The sequence below is a fragment of the Pseudopodoces humilis genome, chromosome 20 (genome assembly GCF_049639895.1).
Source record: "Pseudopodoces humilis isolate 2021_Gansu_Grassland_sample_001 chromosome 20, ASM4963989v1, whole genome shotgun sequence".
Lineage (NCBI taxonomy): Eukaryota > Metazoa > Chordata > Aves > Passeriformes > Paridae > Pseudopodoces > Pseudopodoces humilis.
The window spans coordinates 5,584,351-5,605,099 of record NC_142219.1 but is presented as its reverse complement, the minus strand read 5'-3'; the positions used below and the strand labels follow the sequence as shown (position 1 = coordinate 5,605,099).

General features: G+C 43.3%; 1 protein-coding gene across 3 annotated transcripts; it reads left to right on the top strand.

Moving 5' to 3' along the window:
• The first annotated feature begins 569 nt into the window (after positions 1–569).
• LOC148182747 (uncharacterized) lies at positions 570–13,127 on the top strand. Of its 3 annotated transcripts, none has more exons than XM_088065096.1 (6): positions 570–903; positions 7,203–7,252; positions 7,827–7,934; positions 10,516–10,644; positions 11,284–11,348; positions 11,766–13,127. In XM_088065096.1, the coding sequence occupies exons 3-6, from the start codon at positions 7,884–7,886 to the stop codon at positions 11,770–11,772; spliced, it is 252 nt and encodes an 83-aa protein (XP_087921222.1). In that variant the 5' UTR covers positions 570–903; positions 7,203–7,252; positions 7,827–7,883; the 3' UTR covers positions 11,773–13,127. The 3 variants fall into 3 exon arrangements, 2 of the variants coding, with proteins under 2 accessions (XP_087921222.1, XP_087921221.1); XM_088065095.1 differs by having other exon boundaries at positions 11,749–13,127; XR_015774229.1 differs by lacking the exon at positions 10,516–10,644 and having other exon boundaries at positions 11,461–13,127.
• The last annotated feature ends 7,622 nt before the right edge of the window (positions 13,128–20,749 follow it).

The window sequence follows — 20,749 nt, the reverse complement described above, 5'->3', positions numbered from 1 at the left end:
TAAGGAATACTCACAGGATTTTTGCTGATCCAATATTGCAGCTGCTCCACCCTACAGACCACAGGGAGAGTGATAAATGGAGCTGAGGGGATGGGGAGCTGAGCTGAGGGAGAAGGTGCTCATTCAATACTGCAGATTCTGTTGTTTCATTATCTCTGGGGACACCAGGACAAGGGTAATGGAGGAGATCCATTGTGAAAAGGCTCGATATTTTCTTGTGCACTGAGTCAGGGAAAAATCTCTGTGGTTCAGAACCAGCATTGACTGACCAGAAACGTGTGGCAGCCCTTTGGGTTGAAGGCCTCAAGAAACGGGACTTCCCAAACATTTTTAGATCTGACTGAATTAGAAACTTAGCCTGAAAAAGATATTTTGTTATGGTTGACATAAAAAACCCCCCAAACAACCAAAAAACCCCACACAAGAAGAGAAATTATTCCCATCACTACAGAAAGTTAAACTCTGCACATCCCACAACTCTTAACAGCCCAAAACCCAGGTGCAAGATTTGATATTAGGCTTCCCCTACATGCTCAGCTGTCAGGCAGTACCATATTCAAAAAGGAAAATACAGCAGGTTGGCTGTGCTTCTCAGAGCCTGGTCCTTGCACAAAGGCTGGTGTGAGCTCGGTGGTTCCTGCAGAGGGGTGAGTGTGGCTCTGCAGCAGCACAGGTGATCCCTGTCCTGCACTTTGCACCAGCTGCCACAAACTCAGTGCAAACCTGAGCTACTCAGACCTGTGTGCCAGTGTGTGACACAGGGTCAGAGCTCCAGAGACCAAAACAGCTTTTTTTGGTGTCCTGCCTCATTGGAAACTGACCAAGAGAAACAGTTCCTCTGGCAAAATCCTGGCTCCTTGAAAGAAAAGCACATTATTAAACTGCCTGCTTTGAAGAAACAAGGTAACTCTCAGTTCTGAGCTTCTTGGAAATTAACATGACCATTTTTTCTTCAGAAAAACGATTTTCTTAGGGTTTCATACTTGTGCTTGATATGAATGTGTATATAGTACACGATGTAAAAAAAAGGTCATCCAATTTCTATGACAGATTTTTTTTTTCCTTGATTGAAACATGTTTCAGTGATCTGAAAATTAATCTTAAGTATTTTAATTTACAGCAAAAAAAAAAAAATAATCACAGCACAAAAGATGAATATGTGACATTTCCATGGAAAACAGAAAATCTGATAACAGCTTAGCACTGCTCATGTACCTGTAGGTTCGTTCATATGATATCTTCATATGAAAATACTCAAGCAAAACTGATGTTGTTGTGTCCTTAAAGACAAATCTGTGGATATGGGTGCATTGGCTACTTTGAATTTCAGACCAACTGGATAAAGGTGTAACAAGAATTTTCCTGGAAATCCTTGGAATTTCAGTCTGTTGGGGGCAGATACTTGTGCTTCATGTTCACCCCCTTTTTTTTTGCCTGTGTCTGGGCTTGGGGAGTGAAGCAGAGCTACTTTAAGGATGCCACTGAAAATGAGGGTGGGGAAGAAGTGCTTCAGGGCTAGTAGTGGGTGTGTGGAAGGAGGGGGGAATTTTAAACAGGATTTAATGGAGCTGGGAGCTGGGTTATTTAAAACTGGTGCAAAGATCCTTTGTATTGACAATTCACTATATGAGCCATAAACTCTTCACTCTGTGCCTATAAAAGATGAAAGGACCAATTACTTATTGAGGCATTAAACACCCAGGGGACAAAGATGCCTGTCTGGCAATAGTAAACATATTGACTGAAACCTATTTGAATTTCAAATTGCCAAATGTCCTGATTTTTTAAAAGCTTCCTATGATAACCAAGGTCTGGAAAGTCAATTGAAACTTAATTCTCCTGGATATCTCATGGGGGGAAAGTACATGAATCTGGACAGATTCAATTATTTAATTTTAATGAAAAAATAGATAGCTGCTTTATAATTTCCTCATAGAGCCATAGATGGGAACTCAGCTCCTTTTTCTAAGATGTTATCCTAGGATAAATGACAACAGTGGTCTGGCAAACACAGCTTGCCAAGAGGTTTATGTCCAAGGGTTTCCTGCTTCCTTTTGTCCTTATATCTTCTTTCCCTCCACCTGGGACCAGCCCACTCCAAAGGAGCATTTCCTCCCTGCCCAGGGACAGTGCAGGTGGAATTTATAAAGCATTGCCCAGGGGAGCTGTTGGAGGATGCTGAACATCCCCATGCTGCACAAGGACAGGTTTACTGTCTCACCTGTTGGAAAGACTCCCACAAAGCCAATCAGCCACAGGTCAGTGCTGCTGCTACCAGCATCCTGCTGGTGAGATTCCCTGTGGCTGCCACAGGACAGAGTCAGCCCTGACAGAAAATGTGGATAAACAGCCACTGACCATTTTCTGTAGTCCCCCTGCCCTCAGATGCCTTTGGGACTGGCCATGATCATCAGCTTGATCGACTTGCCATCAGCTGCTTGCAGGAGGCAGCTGGGCAGAGCTCATCGAATTAAAAGTTACAACTAACTCTCCCTGCCTTGCACTGCTCTCACCACATTCATTAGTAGAACAGCTCATTGTATTTAATTGCCATTACTCTGAATACCAATGGAGTTAATTACTTGCTCTGTATGGGCAGCACAGCCTGAAACGTTGACTCCACATAAACCCATTAAAACAATTAGTGCAGTGTAATTGTGGGTATTTACTGTTGGATTCATTTTTCTCTTGTTTTTACTCTGATGTCATATACAGAGCAAAGGTCCACAGCAGCAGCAGGGCTGTTATCAAAAACTCAGAGGAGTTTATCCTCTTTATATGCTCTGCACACATGGAGGGAGCATCTGTAATCATAACAGCTGCTGTGTGTGTAGTGCTGGGCAGGAGAGACACCACGGCACCCCGTCCTTGACCTTGGCATAATCAGGCTTTTATCAGATCCAGCCAACAAGAGCACACTCAGTACTTCTGTCTGAGCAAAACTGGTGTTCCTTGTTGCTTTTGTTCCAGCAGAACCTTGTTACAGGAGGATCAGCCGCCAGTGAAAGAGATTCCATCTCCCCGCCTTTGTTTCGGGGGGTTTCTGTTGGGATTCCCATCATGCAGTCATTTTTATGTATTCCATTTTCTCTCTGTCTTGGTGTACAATCATAAATGAAGGCAAGCATTTATCACCACAGCAGCTTTAAATAACAAATGCTTGATGAATTTACTCTCAGCTGGCCGGAAGCAATACTGTGATTGCAGCATTTTATAATCATCAGGACTTGTTTCTCTAAGCTGAATTAATTTGCATGAGCAATGTGTTATTAGCAAAGTTGCTGGTAACTGGTGTGTACAAGCAGACTGTGGGAGAGGACTCTTTCTGCCTGTGCTTTCCTTGGGCAAACTTAACCTTGTGAGGTGTTTTAGATGGATGGGTGGAGAGTTGTACCCAAAGGCAAAGGTTTGAAATGAGTGCAAGGATTCTGACTCCATGTGGGACAGATCCTGCAGAGCCAGGCCCTGTCTCTGGCCATACAGGACATTCCCATATTTCTATCACACTTATCTCCAGCCAGGGTCTTGCAGGACAGTAGATCCAGCACTAGGGTTTGTAAAGCCAAGTTAAAAATACAGAGAAACACTTTTTCCTTGCAAAAACTCAACCCATTGCTCAAGAGTGTTCAAAACTTTTTGGTGAGTGAACTGTGTATCAGACTGGTATCACCTGTCTCTCTTCATGCAGCCAGAATAAACCAGTTGATGCTCTAGATTATATCTGGGGATAAACTGACTGGAGTAAACTCCCTGTTTACACTTCTCTGGACTAAGTATTTACACTTAGGTGGGCTGGTAGTTTTTGGATCTGGAAGGATGCTCCAGATATTTGCTTCAGTATCTGATATATGGACAGCATTTGTTCTGACTCCCTCAGATGTCTTATTTTTAAGATGGTGGAAGGTTTTGCCATCGTGTCTGGGGGTGGATTTTTGTGCCCTCAGCAGAAGCTTCAGTTGTTCTCCGTGAAGGTTCTTAAATGCTTCTCACAATTATTTTAAGTGGAGGGCACTGTTTACACTTCCCAGCCTCAATGAGGTTTCTGCAGCTCATTGTGGTATTTATTGCTGTATTAATTGCTCATGCACAAAAGCTTGTGGTGGTGTGCAAAATGCTAATGATGGATCCTAATGACTGTGCACCTCCCTCTCCTTCTCTGGTCGCTGCTTTATTGATGTATTCATTAAATTGTCTGAGCAGCAAGGCTGGATGCACATACCAAAATATTTCCTTTTCATCGGAGAAAAACACAGACCCTGAGAGAAATTGGTGGTTGGGAGATGCCAGACAGTTATCTCTGAAGGATGAATAAAGGCACTCTGAATTATCATGTAAGAACTGACAGTCAAAGTGAGAGGCTGTGCCTCACAGAGAGAGGGAGGTGGTGGTAGGATGTTAAAAGGCAATTTTTGCATTTTTGAGAATCTTGTCTGAAAATGGGTCATGATCTTGTAGGGATGCTGGGAGATAATCAGACAGACATGGAGTGTGCTGTGTTCAAGGGAAGATGCACATGGGAAAATCTGGTGGGTTAAATGTTACTGTGTAATTGTAAAGGACTGTGACACACATGGAATTGAGTTTATGATCCTGGAGTGCATCCCTTAGGACAGTCCCCTCTTTGCTTCAGGATGGAGATACTGGGCAATACCAGCTTTTATTAGAATTTCCAAGAAATTCTTCCTTGAGTAGGTTGAGAGGAAGGTGATGAGGAAAGCCTGTGGGCAGCCTTGGGTGCATCCTTGTCATTTGGTAAAGTTTTCCATCAAGAGGCATTTCAGAGCTCCTTACAGCAGAAGTATCATAACCTCCACATGCCAAAGGATAAATCAAGGCACAAAGGTATTCAGGAGATGAGAAAAAGGCTAGGTATCCTAAGACTTCAGTGTTTTGACAATTACCTTCAGTATATATTTAAATTGTGTCTTGGAATGATGGAATAATAATTCCATCTTTCTTCCTTCCAGGGAAGAACAGGGGAGAAGGCAGTGATGTCATCTTTGTCAGTGTCATAAACCACACACTTATAGAACAACATTTATAACATTATAAAGTAACAGTATTTGTTCAATTCCTAATCTGAGTTTATGCAAGAGCTCTGTAGAAATAATTGATTAGGTTTCAATTTATACTCAGAATGGTAACTGACATGGTAGCAAAATGTGTTCATTGATATCTAATTTGGTGTGGCTAATTTCCTCAATGTCAGCTAAATGCCTGGGTGTTTCTTATCACATTAAGGTATTATCTGAATCTTGTTGCACATTTGTTCAGTGCTTCTGTAGCCATGACTTAATTACATGGCAACCGAGTTTGTACCCTGGTATGGAAGGATTGCTCTTCAGATGGTTTCCTCAGATAAACAGTAGATAATTTCCATGCTCCTACTTCCATTAATGTAAATTATAAGATTATTTTAATGATCTTGGGTCCAGCCTTGGGAAGACCCACATCACTTCTCCAGTCATGCTGAGCTCCCACAATGCCCACTGAAGTGGGCAGGTTTTCGCCCAGCTCTACAGAAATTAGGACTTTTGCATAGGAAAATACTGTCCCTCGGTGTGAGGGAATGTCAGAGACAAAACAATATTTAAAATTTTGCTCCTTGTGGCTAAAGTTCCCTACCTCCAACCCTCAGAGGCCATGCAGCACAATCCTGCACTGTGTGACCTTCTTGAAGCAAGTGGGAGTCAATATCTATTAACTTCCCCCTGTTCTGTAAGTCAATAGCTTGTCTTTAAAGCAGTTGTTTCCCTCTCCCTGCTACACAGCTCACAACCAGAGAAAAAAGGGAATTTTCTCATCTCCATCCCTCGATGGTTTTTCCCATTAATGCAGCCAAATGAGTGGTTTTTTCCAAAAACCCCCAGAAAAGAGGGAAGAGAAGCAGGAAGGGGATATGGAGGGTCACCTCTGGGTGAACAAATCTGGTTTTCTGGTGGGGTGGGCAGGTGTGCAGAAAGCTTGTGTCAGGATTCAGCTCCAGGTGTGTGGTACAGCCTTGTGAGCAGAGTGAGGGCAATGCTCATGGAGCCAGAAATGCTAGGGAAAAACCATGAGTGATCCTTCAAGATACCTAAATAACGTTTTGTGACTCAGGTGAAACGCTCTCATTAGGCCCTCTGGAGGAGAATTTGACATTTTCTGTGACACTTGCAATATTAAAAGAAAATGCTGCTGGTTTCTGCATTGTCTCCTGAAAGGCACAGGGGCTGACAGAAATGTAATTAAATTACCTGCAGCATTCATCTGTTGTCACAGCAGCCCTCACAATGAATAGAACAATAATTTCATCTGTAGCTTAGCTTAATGCAGTTTTGCCTACACCAGCCAGAAAACGGTTTCCTATTCCACGTGGGACAGAGTTCAAGGGTTTCCATTTCAGTTCCAATGGCTTAGAGTGGGGTAAAATCACAGATGGAGCCTTTGCTACACTCCTCCAACATCAGAGAGCACCCACAAGCTGTGGGTGATCTTGTGTGATTCAGGAGGTCAGATTGGATGATTGTATTTTCTTCTAACCTTAAAAATCTCAGAATCACTGCATCAATTTATATGCACGTAACAGAAGCTCAGTGAATGTTCTTGCCATCTTGATTAAGTCCCCCAAGAAGCTCTGGCTGTGCTCTAAACACATGCCCTTAATTTCCCTGGAGGTGTGTTTCACACACAGGTTGGATATGTGGAGCACAGTGAGGACACAGCAGTTTTGGCACTGATGTAGGGCACAGCAGACTGGGTAGAATTAATCTTTTTTCTTCCTTTTTTTATTTTTTTTTTTTTAAACTTGCCAAGGAGTGTGCTTTAAACTGAGACATTACTGATGGACCCAGGTGGCTCCAGGCACCTCCTGACTCTCCTTTGCTAAATGTGGGATGAGCTCCCTGGCTCAGATCAGTGCCCTGTGGGGAAGTGATCCCTGTCACTGTGCTGGAGGGTGAGGCAAACTGTCTCAGTCCAGAGGCTAAAGGATTGAATTATCCTGAACACCTGGATAATGTCTAATACCTAAAGGCAGATCATCCATTAAGTCCAAGAACAGGTACCAGGCTACTCCTAATTTCCATGACTTACCCTTCTTTGGATATGAAGGAGTTTGTCCTTGATTTATCACTGTAAGAAATTTCAGAAAACTTTGCTTTACTTACTGATATTCAATTTTAATTTTTTTTTCCTGCTATTTATCTACTTCTTTCTTCCAGGAATGACTGCCATTTACCACCTTTCTCAATTAAACAGTCACACAATTCAGGTATGTAGCAATATGTTCAAGATCACAATTAAAAACAAGACAAGAGTAGAAGAATATGGTAAATAAGACTCACAGCATCTGCAACAAATACATGGCTCCACCCAATACACCTGGGAAATATCTCCTTCTTTTTGCATCTATCCATTCCATTCCTGTTTGGGGAGGTTGAGGGAGCCAGGGTTCATCCTGCAATGACTTGTTTTTATCTCACATATTCAGGAATGTATGAGTTGAAGAGTTTTAAATACCGTGTGAGAAAAGGGTAACTTGTGCATGGCCAAGATAAGCTGATGTGTGAGCTGGGACTTGCCTGAGCCTGGTGTATGGAATATTCCTCCTTCAGGCAAGCTCTGCTCAGAGCAGGGGAGTTTCTCCCTCTCAAGCAATTGTGCATAATGACCCTACCAGGCTGAACTGTGCTAAAAGGGGTTGTTGCAAATTGCTTCTGTGTTGTCATTTTACTTTTCTCTGTATGTGTAGACCTAATAACACAGCCACATGCACAGTACCCAGCCCCTGACGCTCTCAAATGCTTTACCCAGCTGCATAAATAGCATTTATTCCTGTTTTACAGATGAGGTAAGAGGGATGGCAGTAGCAGGAGAGCTGAGTGCCACTCAGCAAGAGCGAGATGTGCCTTTGCCATGCTGGATCACGCCAAGCAGTACTGTCTGAGGTTTTGGTAAGTATCAAATAAATATCAGAGGCAGGTTTTGCTGAGCAGCCATCATTCAGTGCCTGCAGTGCAGGGCTGTGAAACCCAACCTCTGGTACTTGGCCACCAAGCCCTGGAGTCAAAGGATTTGTTCTGAGTCACAACACAGGGTTGGAAATACTGAAGAAGTATCAAGGAGCTCAGCCATCATGGCCCACCTCACCTACAGGTAGCTGATCTTCCTGTGATTCACATCTTCTTCTGGAAAGGCTGCAGTTTATCCTTTGGAGAATATTACAGCTTGAAATCAATTAAATTAGATCCAAGTCACCCACCCTGTGAGGCACCAGCAGCAGGTTTGTCCCACAGCTCTCAGTGGCTTTGGTCCCCCTGGGCTAATGCTCTGCTGCCCCAGGGAATGTGGAGAAAAAGGATGGGAGCAGATCCCACATCTCCTCCCCAGCCCCAGGAATCCCAGGAATGATTGGTTTATAATCCCTTAGGGAGCACTGGAAATGCTCCATGTTTCGAGGTTCAACAAGGGATGCTGCAGCTGAAAATCAAGAGCTGAGAAAGGATTGAATTCCACCAGTGTTTCTGATCTGACACAAAAACGAGGTCGGTTGTGAAGGAGTAAATTAAAGACACAGTTTTAATGATCCAGCAGTAAATATGCTGAAGGTCATGGGACATCACAAGTTAATAAACTCAACAGGATAATTTAATTCAGCACAAAGAACCCATCTGTGTGCACTGAATAGAAGGTAAGAGTTTGACATGATGAGATGGAAAAGCTTTGTTATCCTCTTGTCTTGCCAGGATTTGCTTCAATTACGCCAAAGAATGTTACTTCATTCTTGCCCTAATAACACTGTAGAGGAAATTAAATTACTCATATATAACAAAAGTGAACTGATTTTGACATCTCTTCTAGGCAAACCTCCTGCTGTATTAGCTCCTAAGCGCATTCTCCCTCACTTAAGGTCTCATGCATATTTATGATTATCACTCATAGTAAATATAAGCACTTTGCGAGAACGCAAATTAACTGCAGGATGTAATGGAGGTTGCCAAGGGTGTTTTTTATTGTTGACTGTGACATGAAGACTACAATATGGATACAATAATGGATGGATCTTGAGGCATGGAGAAATAATCCCATCACAGAGTGCTCTGACATCAGAAACCACAACAGCAAAACCAGTGCCGTTCCAACCTCAGTCTGCTTCCACTGTGCTTTTATTTAATTTCATTTTAAAAGGAGCTCTGCTTTAGCTTGAAATTTTTTCTTTATATTTTTATAACTCATCGATTAGTGAAAATAATTAAAGGTTGTAGAGCTAAGAAGGAATTAATTTCATTTTTAAGGCTGACAGACCTTAGCCTTTGGTTTCAGCTGGATTAATAATGGTGGGTTGTCTCTGTTGCAATGGCTCTTTCGTAGAGTTTGATTGCTTTTTCATTACATTAGCTAGCTAGCTTTTGGAAAGATTTTATACAGTAAATTTAGCCTCCAGAAATAAACCTCACAACCTTAAAACTAAGGTTGAAGGCTGCAAGGCAGAGACCATTGCATCAATGATTGGCTCTTGCAGGCTTTCATTAGGAGGAAGCCAGTACATCCTGAAAAATACAGCATTTAAAACAATGGAGCCTTATTTTAAAAAAGCATTATTTCTCCCAGCCCATTCCAAATGCAGCTCCTAACCTTTGTTCTCTCAGTAAAGCAGCCTCTTTCACACCTTTAATTGGGCTCCATCCCCCAGCCCAGCAGCATCATCCTGTCTGGATCCCATGCAAGGAGTCTGCCAGGAGTGGGCTCATTCTGGAGGTGGACCCAGGTGGATTTCATCTCCCATAATCTGATATCCTGAGAGTGAGAGCCTTTGTTGAGATGCACATTCCTGCAGTTTTTTCCATAGCTTCTATCTTGAGCCTCAGGTTCTTCCCATGAAGTGGGGGTGGAGTTTTAAGGGGCGTTACTGGGCTTTTTGTTTTAAACTCAGGGAAAGAAGAAAGATTTTGTGCAGAGCAGGAAAGAGGCCAGTGGGAGCAACTCTGCCTGCTTTCCCCCAAGGATGGCTGTCTGAGGGAGCCAGAGACAAGCCCTGTTTAGGCCATGATGGATGTCCCCATGTCCTGGAATACACTGCTGATGTCAGGATGTCACCCTTGCAGAGGAACAGATCAGAGCAGGCAGCACAAACATTGCAGGCACGGAGGGGTGGCACAAAGAGAGCTGAAAATGGCAGCATCTGCTCCATCCATGAGAAAAACAGGGGAAAAATGTTGACAGATGGCCTGGATGAAGAGTAACCCCTCCTTGCTGTGGCTGAGCATCCCAGGCTCCTGTGCTGAGCACATCACCAGGTCAGCGCTCCTGTGCTGAGCAATTCAGCATGGAGCGAGGCAGAGCCCATGCTTGGGTCACCCCACTGCACCCAGAGCACTGCTCATTCCAGGGGCAAACCCTCCTGATGCTGCATCAAAATAAGGATTCCGAATGCCAGGAGTTATATTAGACAGTTACAAAAACAAATGAAATATAGGAACTAATAGAGAGTGGAATTTCTTCTTAATTTGCCCATCATCACTTTTGTTTCTGAAGCAAAATGAGGCTGGCACGGAGATGATGGGAAACACGACGCTGAAATGGCACTTACAGCATCCCAGAGGACCATTCAAAGCAACAAAAAACCTGGTGATGTCCTTAAAGACTGCAGATGGTTTCTTCAAGGTGAATAATTTTATTGTTTATTGCCTGCTCTGTGCACGGCAAGGAATGACATTTAAGAAACTGCTCAAAGATGCTTTTTTCAAGGCACAAAGCAAACATTTAGGAGCCAAATTATCCATACCAGTGACTGTGTCATCTCCAGAGCTTGGAGCTTGGTTTAGAGGCACATAATAGATGTGGGACAGTGAACTCTTAGAAAGCATGGAATACAGGTCAGATTTGTGTTTCTGCAAAAATATAAAGATCTTGGAACTGCAATGCTTTTACATAGCATGTGAAAATACAGCCCATGAGGGGGAAAAAAGTGCTGTTCTGAAAGCAGGTGATACTAGGAAGCTTTTGTTATATGACTTTTTCATTTTTTTTTTAGAATTAAATACCATTCACAAGTTCCCTTTTTCCAAGATATTTCAAAGCTTTCAGATCTAACCAAAAAGAGATTATATAGTTCAGTCATATTTGGAAAGTGTCATTAAACCCCTTGTAAGCTTGTGCTCAAAATTTCATCAGTAGTGAAATTTTAATACATTTCTATTTGACCAAAAATTCCACTTCATTTTCAGGGTTGGATTGTTTGGGTTTTTTTTTTCATTTTTCCTCTTCATATTCATATTCTCGCTTCAACTCCTGTCCCAACAGATATCTGTCACTTCTCTGGTGGATATTAACACCAAATCAAAATTCAAGTGTGGCCTTTTCCACAGGTAAAAAATTTATTGTTCATTAGTGCAAACTGGTCTGAGACTGCACCTCTCTGGTGCTCAGTCCAAAGCTTTCTGCTGCCATGGCTCTGACCATTTGTTCTGATTCCATCAGATTTGAAGCCTGTAAAGCAAGAACATGTTTTGTGAGGAAAAAAAACCCCACACTCTCTGAAGGCAGAAGAAAGAAAATATCTGTTTATAACCCTTTTGTTTGGCTTTGGGTTTTTTTCTTTCTTTTTATTTTTTTTTTCTTGTGGAAGGATGGTGAAAAGGTCACAGCAGAATTACAGGAGAAAGGTGTCCATAGATCAGCTGTGCAAGCTGCTTTCAAAGCAACTTTTCGGGACAAAAAGATAAAGCATAATCAAAGCAACAACTTTCCTTTTCTTTTACCTGAAAGGCCATGTAAAATTTCAGCCTTTAGAAGGATTGAAGGAGAGGCAGCCCCTGGACCAGGCAGAGCATCACTCATCAGCCACCTGTGACTCCTCACCTATGGAGAAGGAGAGATGCACGTGGGAGACTGAGTGTGTTCTTTGTTACATTTGGAGATTGTTTTTTTTTTAAATTTAGACCTGTCTTTTTGTTTTTCGAGCACAAGAATAGAGCTTCTCTTGCAGCTGAAAGCCTGGGGCAAATAAATATCCATGTGCTCAGAGAAACCTGTGAGCTGTTAAATGAAGAGGCAGCAGCAGGAAGGCAGAGAAGAGGTGGGCTTTGGGGGTATTGCTTTCATTTTTATTCTCTGTGCAGACCTGGAGTCATTGGCAGCTGGGAATGAGTCAAGCAGAAGCCAGCCCTGTACAGCTTGCTGGTGAAAATTAGTTGGGGAAACGCTGTTAAATCCAATAAGTAGACACATGAAACCTAAACCAGAAGCATCTCACCACAAGAGTTATGTGCAAATTAAAAGACAGTGAAGAGAGGGAACTTGAGGCTCCAAGTCAAGAGGCATGGACAGGAATGGCTGGATTTCCTGGAGCAGCCAGAGCCAGTATCACTGGGCTCCTGCTGTGAGGACAGGCTTGGAACTTCCTTCAGACCAATATTGTCCTGCCCTGGCACTCAGCAGAGCACAGCATGTACAACCAAACCTGCCAGGACACATCTGACTATGTGGCTGGCTTTTTTCCTTTAGTGTAAATTTCTTTAGCAGTGAGAAAGAAAGGAGCTGGGAACAGTAGCTAGAAATATTAAAATGTCCGAGAGAAAACTCCTTTCCCATAAGAAGAAGCTGTTCCAACTAGGACTTGTGGGATAATTAAGGATAAGAAGATTTTGGGTTGTGAGTCTGACTGCAGTGATTTAACAGGCTGCAGAAAAAGTAGCCATGGAAGACAGTGAAATCCCATTGGATTATTGTGGAACCTTCTCCTGTCTCTCTCCTGGATTTGGGCTCCCACATCACAGGGAAGGGAAGACAGCAGCTTTTCCTCACGGATATCTTTCAGATTTAGGCGCTGGAACTCAGCGGAGCTGCTGAGCCAGAGTTCCCTTCACCTGAGCACAGGCAGTGTGGAAAAGCACACCTTGCCTTTTTCCTTCTTTAAACCATTAAAGCCATTTTTCTAATTGATTACAACTGTTGTAATGCGGTAGTTTTAACACTGTGACTAAAGATTACATATGATTAGATAAGCAGTTTAAAAGCTCACAGAGCTGAATACTAGCATTTATTAATTGTGCTCACTCATTTATCTTTGTGCTTTACTTACGATACAGTCCCTGAAACCTTAATAAAACTGATTCACAAAGAAAAGCTCATTACTTGGAACAAAAATGCACATCCCACTTTTAATGAGCTCAGTTTCTGTGGCCCTGCACAGAGGGCTCTTGCTGTCACCTGGGTGTGGGGCAAAGACCTGACTGCAGGGCTGAGCCCCTCTGTGGGCAGCACTGTCCCCTCCAGTGGATCACCTCAGAGAGAATCACAGGCACAAATGGATAGTTTGAACAGGTAATTTGAATCATTAAAACTGATTTTTTTTTTTTTTTAAATAGTTTCTAGTCTCAAAACTAAAAACCACCAGTCTAAGCAGAAGCATGGTGGTCTGCCTTCAAATTCAAGGCTTAACCTTCATGTCCTTCCTCTGTTTGAAGAAAAGGATGAGGGTTTGTGCTTTGGTCTGCTCCCCTGGCTGGTAAGAGATCACACTGAACAGTAGAGAAGGTTTTAGCCTTGTGTATATATATTTTTAAAGAAGACGCAAATTAAAAGTAATGACTCAAGCATTTTGTGTTTGTTCTTTCTCCTGGCCATAATAAATCTTTACACAGAACTGCTGGAAGTATTAAATCACTCCAGAGCAACTTGTCCTTGTTCCTCACTGCGGAGACAATAGGATTTTAATAAACAATACCTTTGATTAGGTTCAGCAGGAAAGCCAAGGATAACTAGGTATTTGTATCTGTCAAGGATTCAGCAAGAATCCTTGTAATTCACCTTGACTGCAAAAGCTATTGCAGTCACATGCAAGACTTGATAATAGGTGTTTGGGAGAGGGGGATTCTCAAATACAGGGATGCACCGTGTACAGCACTGCCACACCCTTTGGAAAAAAAAAAGTCTCTCTTAAATACAATGTTTGTGCCTGGGTAGAGAATATGATGATAATAAATGCTTATTGTGATAAATGCAGTCATGTTCTTCAAAGAAGCAGCAACTCACACAAAAAAAATGTAAAAAGAAGCCAAGGAAAATGAGGCTGAACTGGCTTGATGAACAGCAATGATATACAGCCACCAATACAGATTTGTAAAATGCACTTTGACTTAAAGTTGCTTAATATTCTTGTGATATCTCTAATGGGTTCCAAGGCAGACTTTACACTGCTTTAAACATGTTGTTATTTATGTTCCAGCCACAGTGAAAAGGGATGGAATATGTGGCCAGTACTAAAAATGAAAGAAATTCCCAAAATGAAAGTGGGCAAAGAAAACTGAGAGCTTTTGTTTCAGAATAATGACTGTCCCAATGGGATAATTAATTTTCCTTAGAGCAGCTTGTTATTTTTCAAAGATATTATACTTATGCAGATTTAACTGTAGAATCATCATACTATTGTAATTTTTCCAGTGTGATGCAGCCCTAATTACTCACTGCTCAGAGCATGAAAAGGAAATGAAAGATGAGCAGCAAGTTAATTTTTATTTTAAAAACAAAGAAGATAAGTTTTAAAAGAGGAAAAACAGACCATTGTGTATCAGGCTGGGAGCTTGGGTACATTTCACGGAAAGAGGAGCTGCAGTAATTCTGGATTTTCCCAGGAGGACATTGCCAGAGGTGAGCCACAGCCTGGAAGGAGCTCGAGGTTATTTACATCAGTGACAGCAGGATGAAAGCAGCACACCCTGAAGAACACCCCACCAAGGGCAGGAGCTGGAGCTCTGTGCTTCTGTCACCTGTTTCTTTGGATTTACCCTTAATCTGGCTGCACACATTAGTTTTGACAAATCTTCCCCAAAACTAAGGATGCCCTGGTGCCCCTGGGGGTGTTTGGCTTAGGGCTGCTGGATCAAACATGCTCCCAGGGCACATCACTCAGCCAGCAGCCCCACTGCACAGGCTGCTCTTGCTCTGTTGTGCTTCTGCTTTGTGTCTGGGGCTTATGCTCTACAGTCATACAGTCATTTTTCCCAGGCTAAGAAAGACATTTTCTGCCTCATTTTCCCTTGCCTTTCCAAGGCCTTACGCAGCACAGTGTTGAGCACTGTTGGTCCTCACAGACATTCAAAGCTCCTGATCCCTCTGAGGGTTGGGCTCAGTGCAAACAAACCCTGCAGAGCTTCACACAGCTGGAGAACAGAAGATCCTGACATAGCAGCAAGGAGCAGAGATCTGAAGATGTGCCTCCCCCAAGGACCAAACCAACATGAGCTGCAAACACCTCCTGGTTTCTGAATTCTGAGTTTGGGGGGGATTGACACGAACTTCTATGTCCACCTTATTTTTTTTCTTTTGTAAACAAACTCCCTTTCTGTAGATGACCCTTTGTTATTGCACAGTGAAGCCCAGAGCTGCCAGGGAGCTGTCTCAGAGCCGTGCAGAGCCGGCAGTGCAGCTGGCACACCAGATGCTCCAGTGGCTGTCCTGGTCACTTGGATGCTTGTGAGCCAAGAATAGCCCCAGCACACGTCAGCAAGCTCACAGGGGAGCAAAGGCTGTGCTGCCCTGCCCTGCCAGCTGATCTGAATGAAACCTCAGATAAAATTTAAATAAATAAATGAGCAAACACTTTGAAAAGGAGACAGAGTACACAGGTTGCCCGTGGGCAAGGATGATGCTACAGAGCGATGACACAGGGGCTTGTTGGCACAAATAAAAGCTGTGTCTTTGCCCCTCCTTCCCACCTCTCCAATCAGTTTGGACATCTCCTGTCTAGCGACAGGGTTACTTAGCACAGCTCCTGTGGTGCTTGGCTGGCCCTGTTAAGTGACAGGCAATTTCTCCCTGGCTCCTGCACAGACAGCAGGACCTGCTCCTGCAGCATCCACTGCTGCCAGCACCCCCTCACCACAGCCCCTGCCCATCCCACACTGAGCCCAAGCTGTGCCAGGACACCTCCATGGGGAGGGGAAAAACCCAGCAAAAACAAAACAGCAACAAGCAAAGTGATCCTTTCCTCCAAACTGTTTGGAGGAGCCTGCTCAGACACAGTGCAGTGCCAAGTGCTCACATTGACAGCACCTGCACCAAGTGCAGGGCAGGAAATGGAGCACATCCACAGCAAGGGCAGAAATTAAACATAAATTGAAAGCCACGATTCAATTCTCACCTAACAACGGCTGTAACAAAGGCAGGAAAAGGAATTCCTTGACTCAGTTGTCATGACAATACTCTTGAAAAATATCTGCCACAGGACCAACCCTCACTGCCTATGTGTGACTGCTCCTCTCCCTCATTAATGCAGCACTTTCTTCCAGATCAGCTCCAGGACAGAGCAATTACACTCATCTGCTGCATGTGGAGGCAGCAGATACCAACGGTGCAGTTTATAATGCAGCTGCTATAATTAGTTTGTGAAATGAGCACTGCATGGGGAACTCCTCAAGCCATATCATTATGGAGAGAATGGGATAATTGCAATGTGGGTGCATTGTATTTCTTTTTTATTCACATTTTTCATTGCTAATAATCTTGTTAAATAGTGACAAGTACAAATGTTCACAGCAGAAAAATTAAATGCAGATGCTGCTGCCATGCTAAAAACAAAAAAAACCCCAAATAAACAACATAACCCCAATGTGCTACATATATTTTTTTTCTGTTGTCTCTGCTTCCATGCTAGTCTTTGGACTTACACTCCTAGAATAAAACTACATTTTTATTACTAAATAGCATTTCCTTGGAAAATGATCTTTGATTAGAATAAGATGATAGTTTTGATCTTACTCTTAATATATGTTATGTTATTCTATATTCTATGTTCTACATTATACATTATATTTATATTTTACATTATATTTATTTTCTTTTATTATATTATTATATACATCATATCTCTATAAATATAACCTATGTATTGTTATATATAAATACTACACAATTTTATTTCTACTTTATATATATGTATATAAATTTTATATATATAACAAAGGGAAAGAGGAAAAAAATAATGAAGAAACTGGGTGTCTCTGCTATTCTGTGTAAACTTAATTTTAAGAGAAATTTAAGAGCTAGCTAGGCAGCAAAGGGAAAAAAACCACACACTTTCATCCATGAGCTAATATATTTCCCCTCACCGACTTTTTAGCAAGTATGTTACTAATATCTCTTCCAAACTACTGATAAAATTCACTGGTGGGTGATTTATTACTGGAATACTCCTTTCTGAAAAATAATAGAAGGAGGGAAAGAGAGGGGAAAAGTGAAAGGGCCCTGTGGGGTGATAGACAGCTTGTCCCAGAAAGAGCAGGAATGAGGAGCCTCCAAGAGCAGAGCATGGCCCAAAGTGTGTAGAAGGCACATTTTCTCCCTGGATCAGAGTTTCAAGGCAAAATGCAGCAGAAAACCTCTTTCAGTTCAGTTCTGCAAGTAAAAGTGAAGCTAATCAGAGCAAAGAATCAGCTTTATCATACAGAAAGCCCATGATGCTCCAAACAGTCCATTATCCTTCTCAAGAGATGCCCTTTCCCCTTTCCCTGCTCCTGTGAGCTGCTTTACACCCACCCAGGGTCCCCTTCCCCTCTGTCACCTAACCCAGCAAACCAACAAATGGCTTTGGATCAGAGGGAATTCCACTGGAACCCCACAGCCCCTCTTCCCTCAGCTCCTCTGTGCAGGCAGGGGCTGACTCACTGCTCTGATCCTCAACACTGGGGCACACAGGGCTTCTGCCCCCCTCTTCCTCCTCTTCCTCCTCCTCTGCTCACACAGGAATAATCACCTCAGCCATGACATAGCAAGAGAGGAGAAATATCAGCCACTCCAGATTCCCACCAAAGTGTGGGAAGAAGTGAAGGTCCTAGACCTGGGCAAACCAGTGTCTGCATTTCCCCTGCTTACCCTCCCTTCCTCTGTAAAGGCTGGAACAACCACTACTATTATTGTTATTATAGTTGTTATTGTTATCATTATTATTATCACCATCATCATTATCATTAACTAGAATAACTGCTGGGCAAGGCATTAGTGAATAGATGCAAATATCTGGGATACATGGAAAACTTTTGAATGAAGCAGTTGAATTTCTGTCTGCCCTGGACTAGACTGAAGCAACCTTTGGACAAAGCGAATTATATATGCAAGCAACAGGACTCTACGCTTTTTCTATCTCAAAATCCACAGAGCCACTTAATTCCTGCTTAAGCCAGTCCCATTTCCTGATGGTTTTCAGCAGTGTGCTTTGGAGATAAGACCAGGTAGCACCTCAGATGATCCCAAAACATTCCATGCAATAAGCTGAAAGTTCAAAACAAAAATCAAACTGAAACTTGAACAAACAAACAAAAAAACCTAAAGAACTAATCATACCCTTATCTCAGATGAGCTGAAACAAGCTAGAGGAGAAATGATATCATGCAGTAGCAGTGTCAGGCTCTGTGAGGATGCTCTCATGGTTTGGCAATACTCCCAGGGTTTCTTTCCTTGCTACAAATGAGTTGGCAAGAGCAGTAATTGAGAGCAAAGCCTTTGCTTCAGATATAACCAGGACAGGGTTAATGTGGCAATTCTTTCCAAAGATACAGGAAAAAACATCCACCAGGCTACAACAGAGGATGAATTTTGCTCCAAGAAACCTCTGGTTTTACTAAGCACAGATTACAGGACATTGGGTACTGACCTGCTGCTCCTCAAGATCTCCATTCCACCTTCTGGTCCACCTGGGATGGGGTGCTCAGAGAGGGCTGCAGCTCCTGGGCACTCACTGGGAGCTCAGGAGCTCAGGCAGAAGGCTCTCAGGGTTGCATTAAATGGTTTTTGTTGCAGCCCCAGCACAGCTCTGCTCAGGGCAGCTCCTGGCCCAAATCTCTGCCCAGGGACCAGTGCAGTGACCGCTGGAAGGGGGAGCAGGGCAAGAACTGGCCTGGCCAGGCACAAGCTGCTGCTGCAGCTCCAGCATGACACATTTGGCAGCCACGTGGGCTGGAAAAGAGCCCGAGGGACACGTGGGATCAGGTGGGACAGCTGGCACGTGCCATCACACCAGCCTTAGCCAGGCCCTGTCCAGGGTCACCAGCATGAGCTGCTCCAGGGCAGCACCTTTGATCCTGAAAGGACACAGCTCATCAAATGAGCCTCTTGATATCCTCCAGTCCTTGCTGCTGATCTGAGGTGATCCAAGGCCACCTCTGCCAGCTCAGGGAATTCATCATCAGAGTGGTGCAAAGTGACCTACCAGTGCTGGTTGGGGAAAGCAGATTCCTGCAAGGCTGCAATTTGCTGGCCATCAAATAGGTGTAGATGGCTTGGCAGATCCAAAATTACAGTGCAAGTAGGAGTACAGGGGAAATTATTATTGTCAGGATTTTATGGAGAAAATAACCATGTAGAATGTATTTTAAAGTGGTAGTTTAGACAGGAGCATGATAGCATCATAAACCATAAGAGGAAAACTTGAGGCATTTAAAAACATCAGAGGAAAAACGAGAGTGAATTACTACTGCCTCTTCTTTCCTAGTTATTTGCTGTCTTAAATGATATGTGTGTGCCTGAGTGTGCATTTGTAAATATATTTCCATTTTTTCTCCTCAGATAGATTTTACAAATGGAAGAGCTCACAGTGTTGCTGTATTAAGGAGTAAAAATAAAAATCTCTGTGTGTTTACAAGCACCAGCCAGAGAGAACAGGTAAGTAACTGCAACCCTCCGTAAGATGAAAGATGTCATCAGACCATCTGACTGCAGCCACCAGAGCCAGCAAATTCCCTTTGGAAACCTCCCACCCCTCCTCTCAGAGCCCTGCCAGAGCAGGCACACTCCCCTATAAGTAGGTTTGATTTATTATGGGACTTTCTCTGAGCTCCTTCGTGCATCAGTGCTGCCTCTGAAGTGAGGGGCAGGTCCCAGGTTAGAGATAAGGGTGTGCAGGGAGGTCAGGATACACCAAAATGCTTCTGATGCTTCTGTGGAACAACTCAGACCCTCAAGTATTTATGCAGTCAGAGCCTGAAGTTCACTTTAAATTGCACAGCCCCGTGCAAGGAGCTCCTATAAAGTGGGGCAGGCAGGCCAGGGCTGTGAGACACTCACCCACAAACATTTCAGTGTGTGCTCCCCAGAGCCAGCGTGGGTGACACTCCACACGTCCTCCATTTATCAGAAATGAATGTCACAAACAAATGTCCTTCAGAGAGGAGCTGAATGTCGGAGTTTCCTGAGCCTCGCCAGCCAGACTCGCACTGTGCTAAGGATTTCTAGAGGGAAGCTGAAGGTCTGACTGCGTGGAGAAAGGCAGTGGGATGGGAAACACCTCATCTTCCCAAGGTGGGAGGCTGGAAGGTGGCAGAACAGCTTATTTTGGGAGTTGTTTGTTAGCTGAGCTCTCAGCTCTGCCTACTGGCATATCACTGAAAGATTGTGCCTGATGAAAGAAGACAGGGATGAAAAGCTAAAACATATTTAAGTAACTTTCTAGGAAGGATTTTCTCTCTTTTTCAAAAATACAGTCAGGATCCGCTCTGTTTTGAGACTCTACTTCAACATTTTCACTGCAAATCACCAGCCAAGTGGGAAGCTGATGAATGAAGTGTCTGGTTGACACAGAGGCACAAAGTGATGTCACCCTTCAGGGAACTCCCACAGCTTTCCAACTTATCTTTCCCAAATTTCAACTTCGTAACTTTTGGAAGTTTTGAATTACAAAATACTGCCTCCCAGTGCAGGATAGGAGGACAAGGCAGAGCTGGGCATCTCCCAAGGCTGTGAGATCCATCCCTCATGGAAGAGTTGGCTGTGCAGA

Excerpts from the sequence above, each read along its gene's own strand:
- LOC148182747 (XM_088065095.1), top strand. The coding sequence starts at position 7,884 with ATGTGCCTTTGCCATGCTGGATCACGCCAAGCAGTACTGTCTGAGGTT. Across the intron at positions 7,935-10,515 it reads CAGTACTGTCTGAGGTTTTG|CAAAATGAGGCTGGCACGGA; the intron begins GTAAGTATCAAA and ends TTGTTTCTGAAG. Across the intron at positions 11,349-11,748 it reads AAGTGTGGCCTTTTCCACAG|GCCATGTAAAATTTCAGCCT; the intron begins GTAAAAAATTTA and ends TTTACCTGAAAG.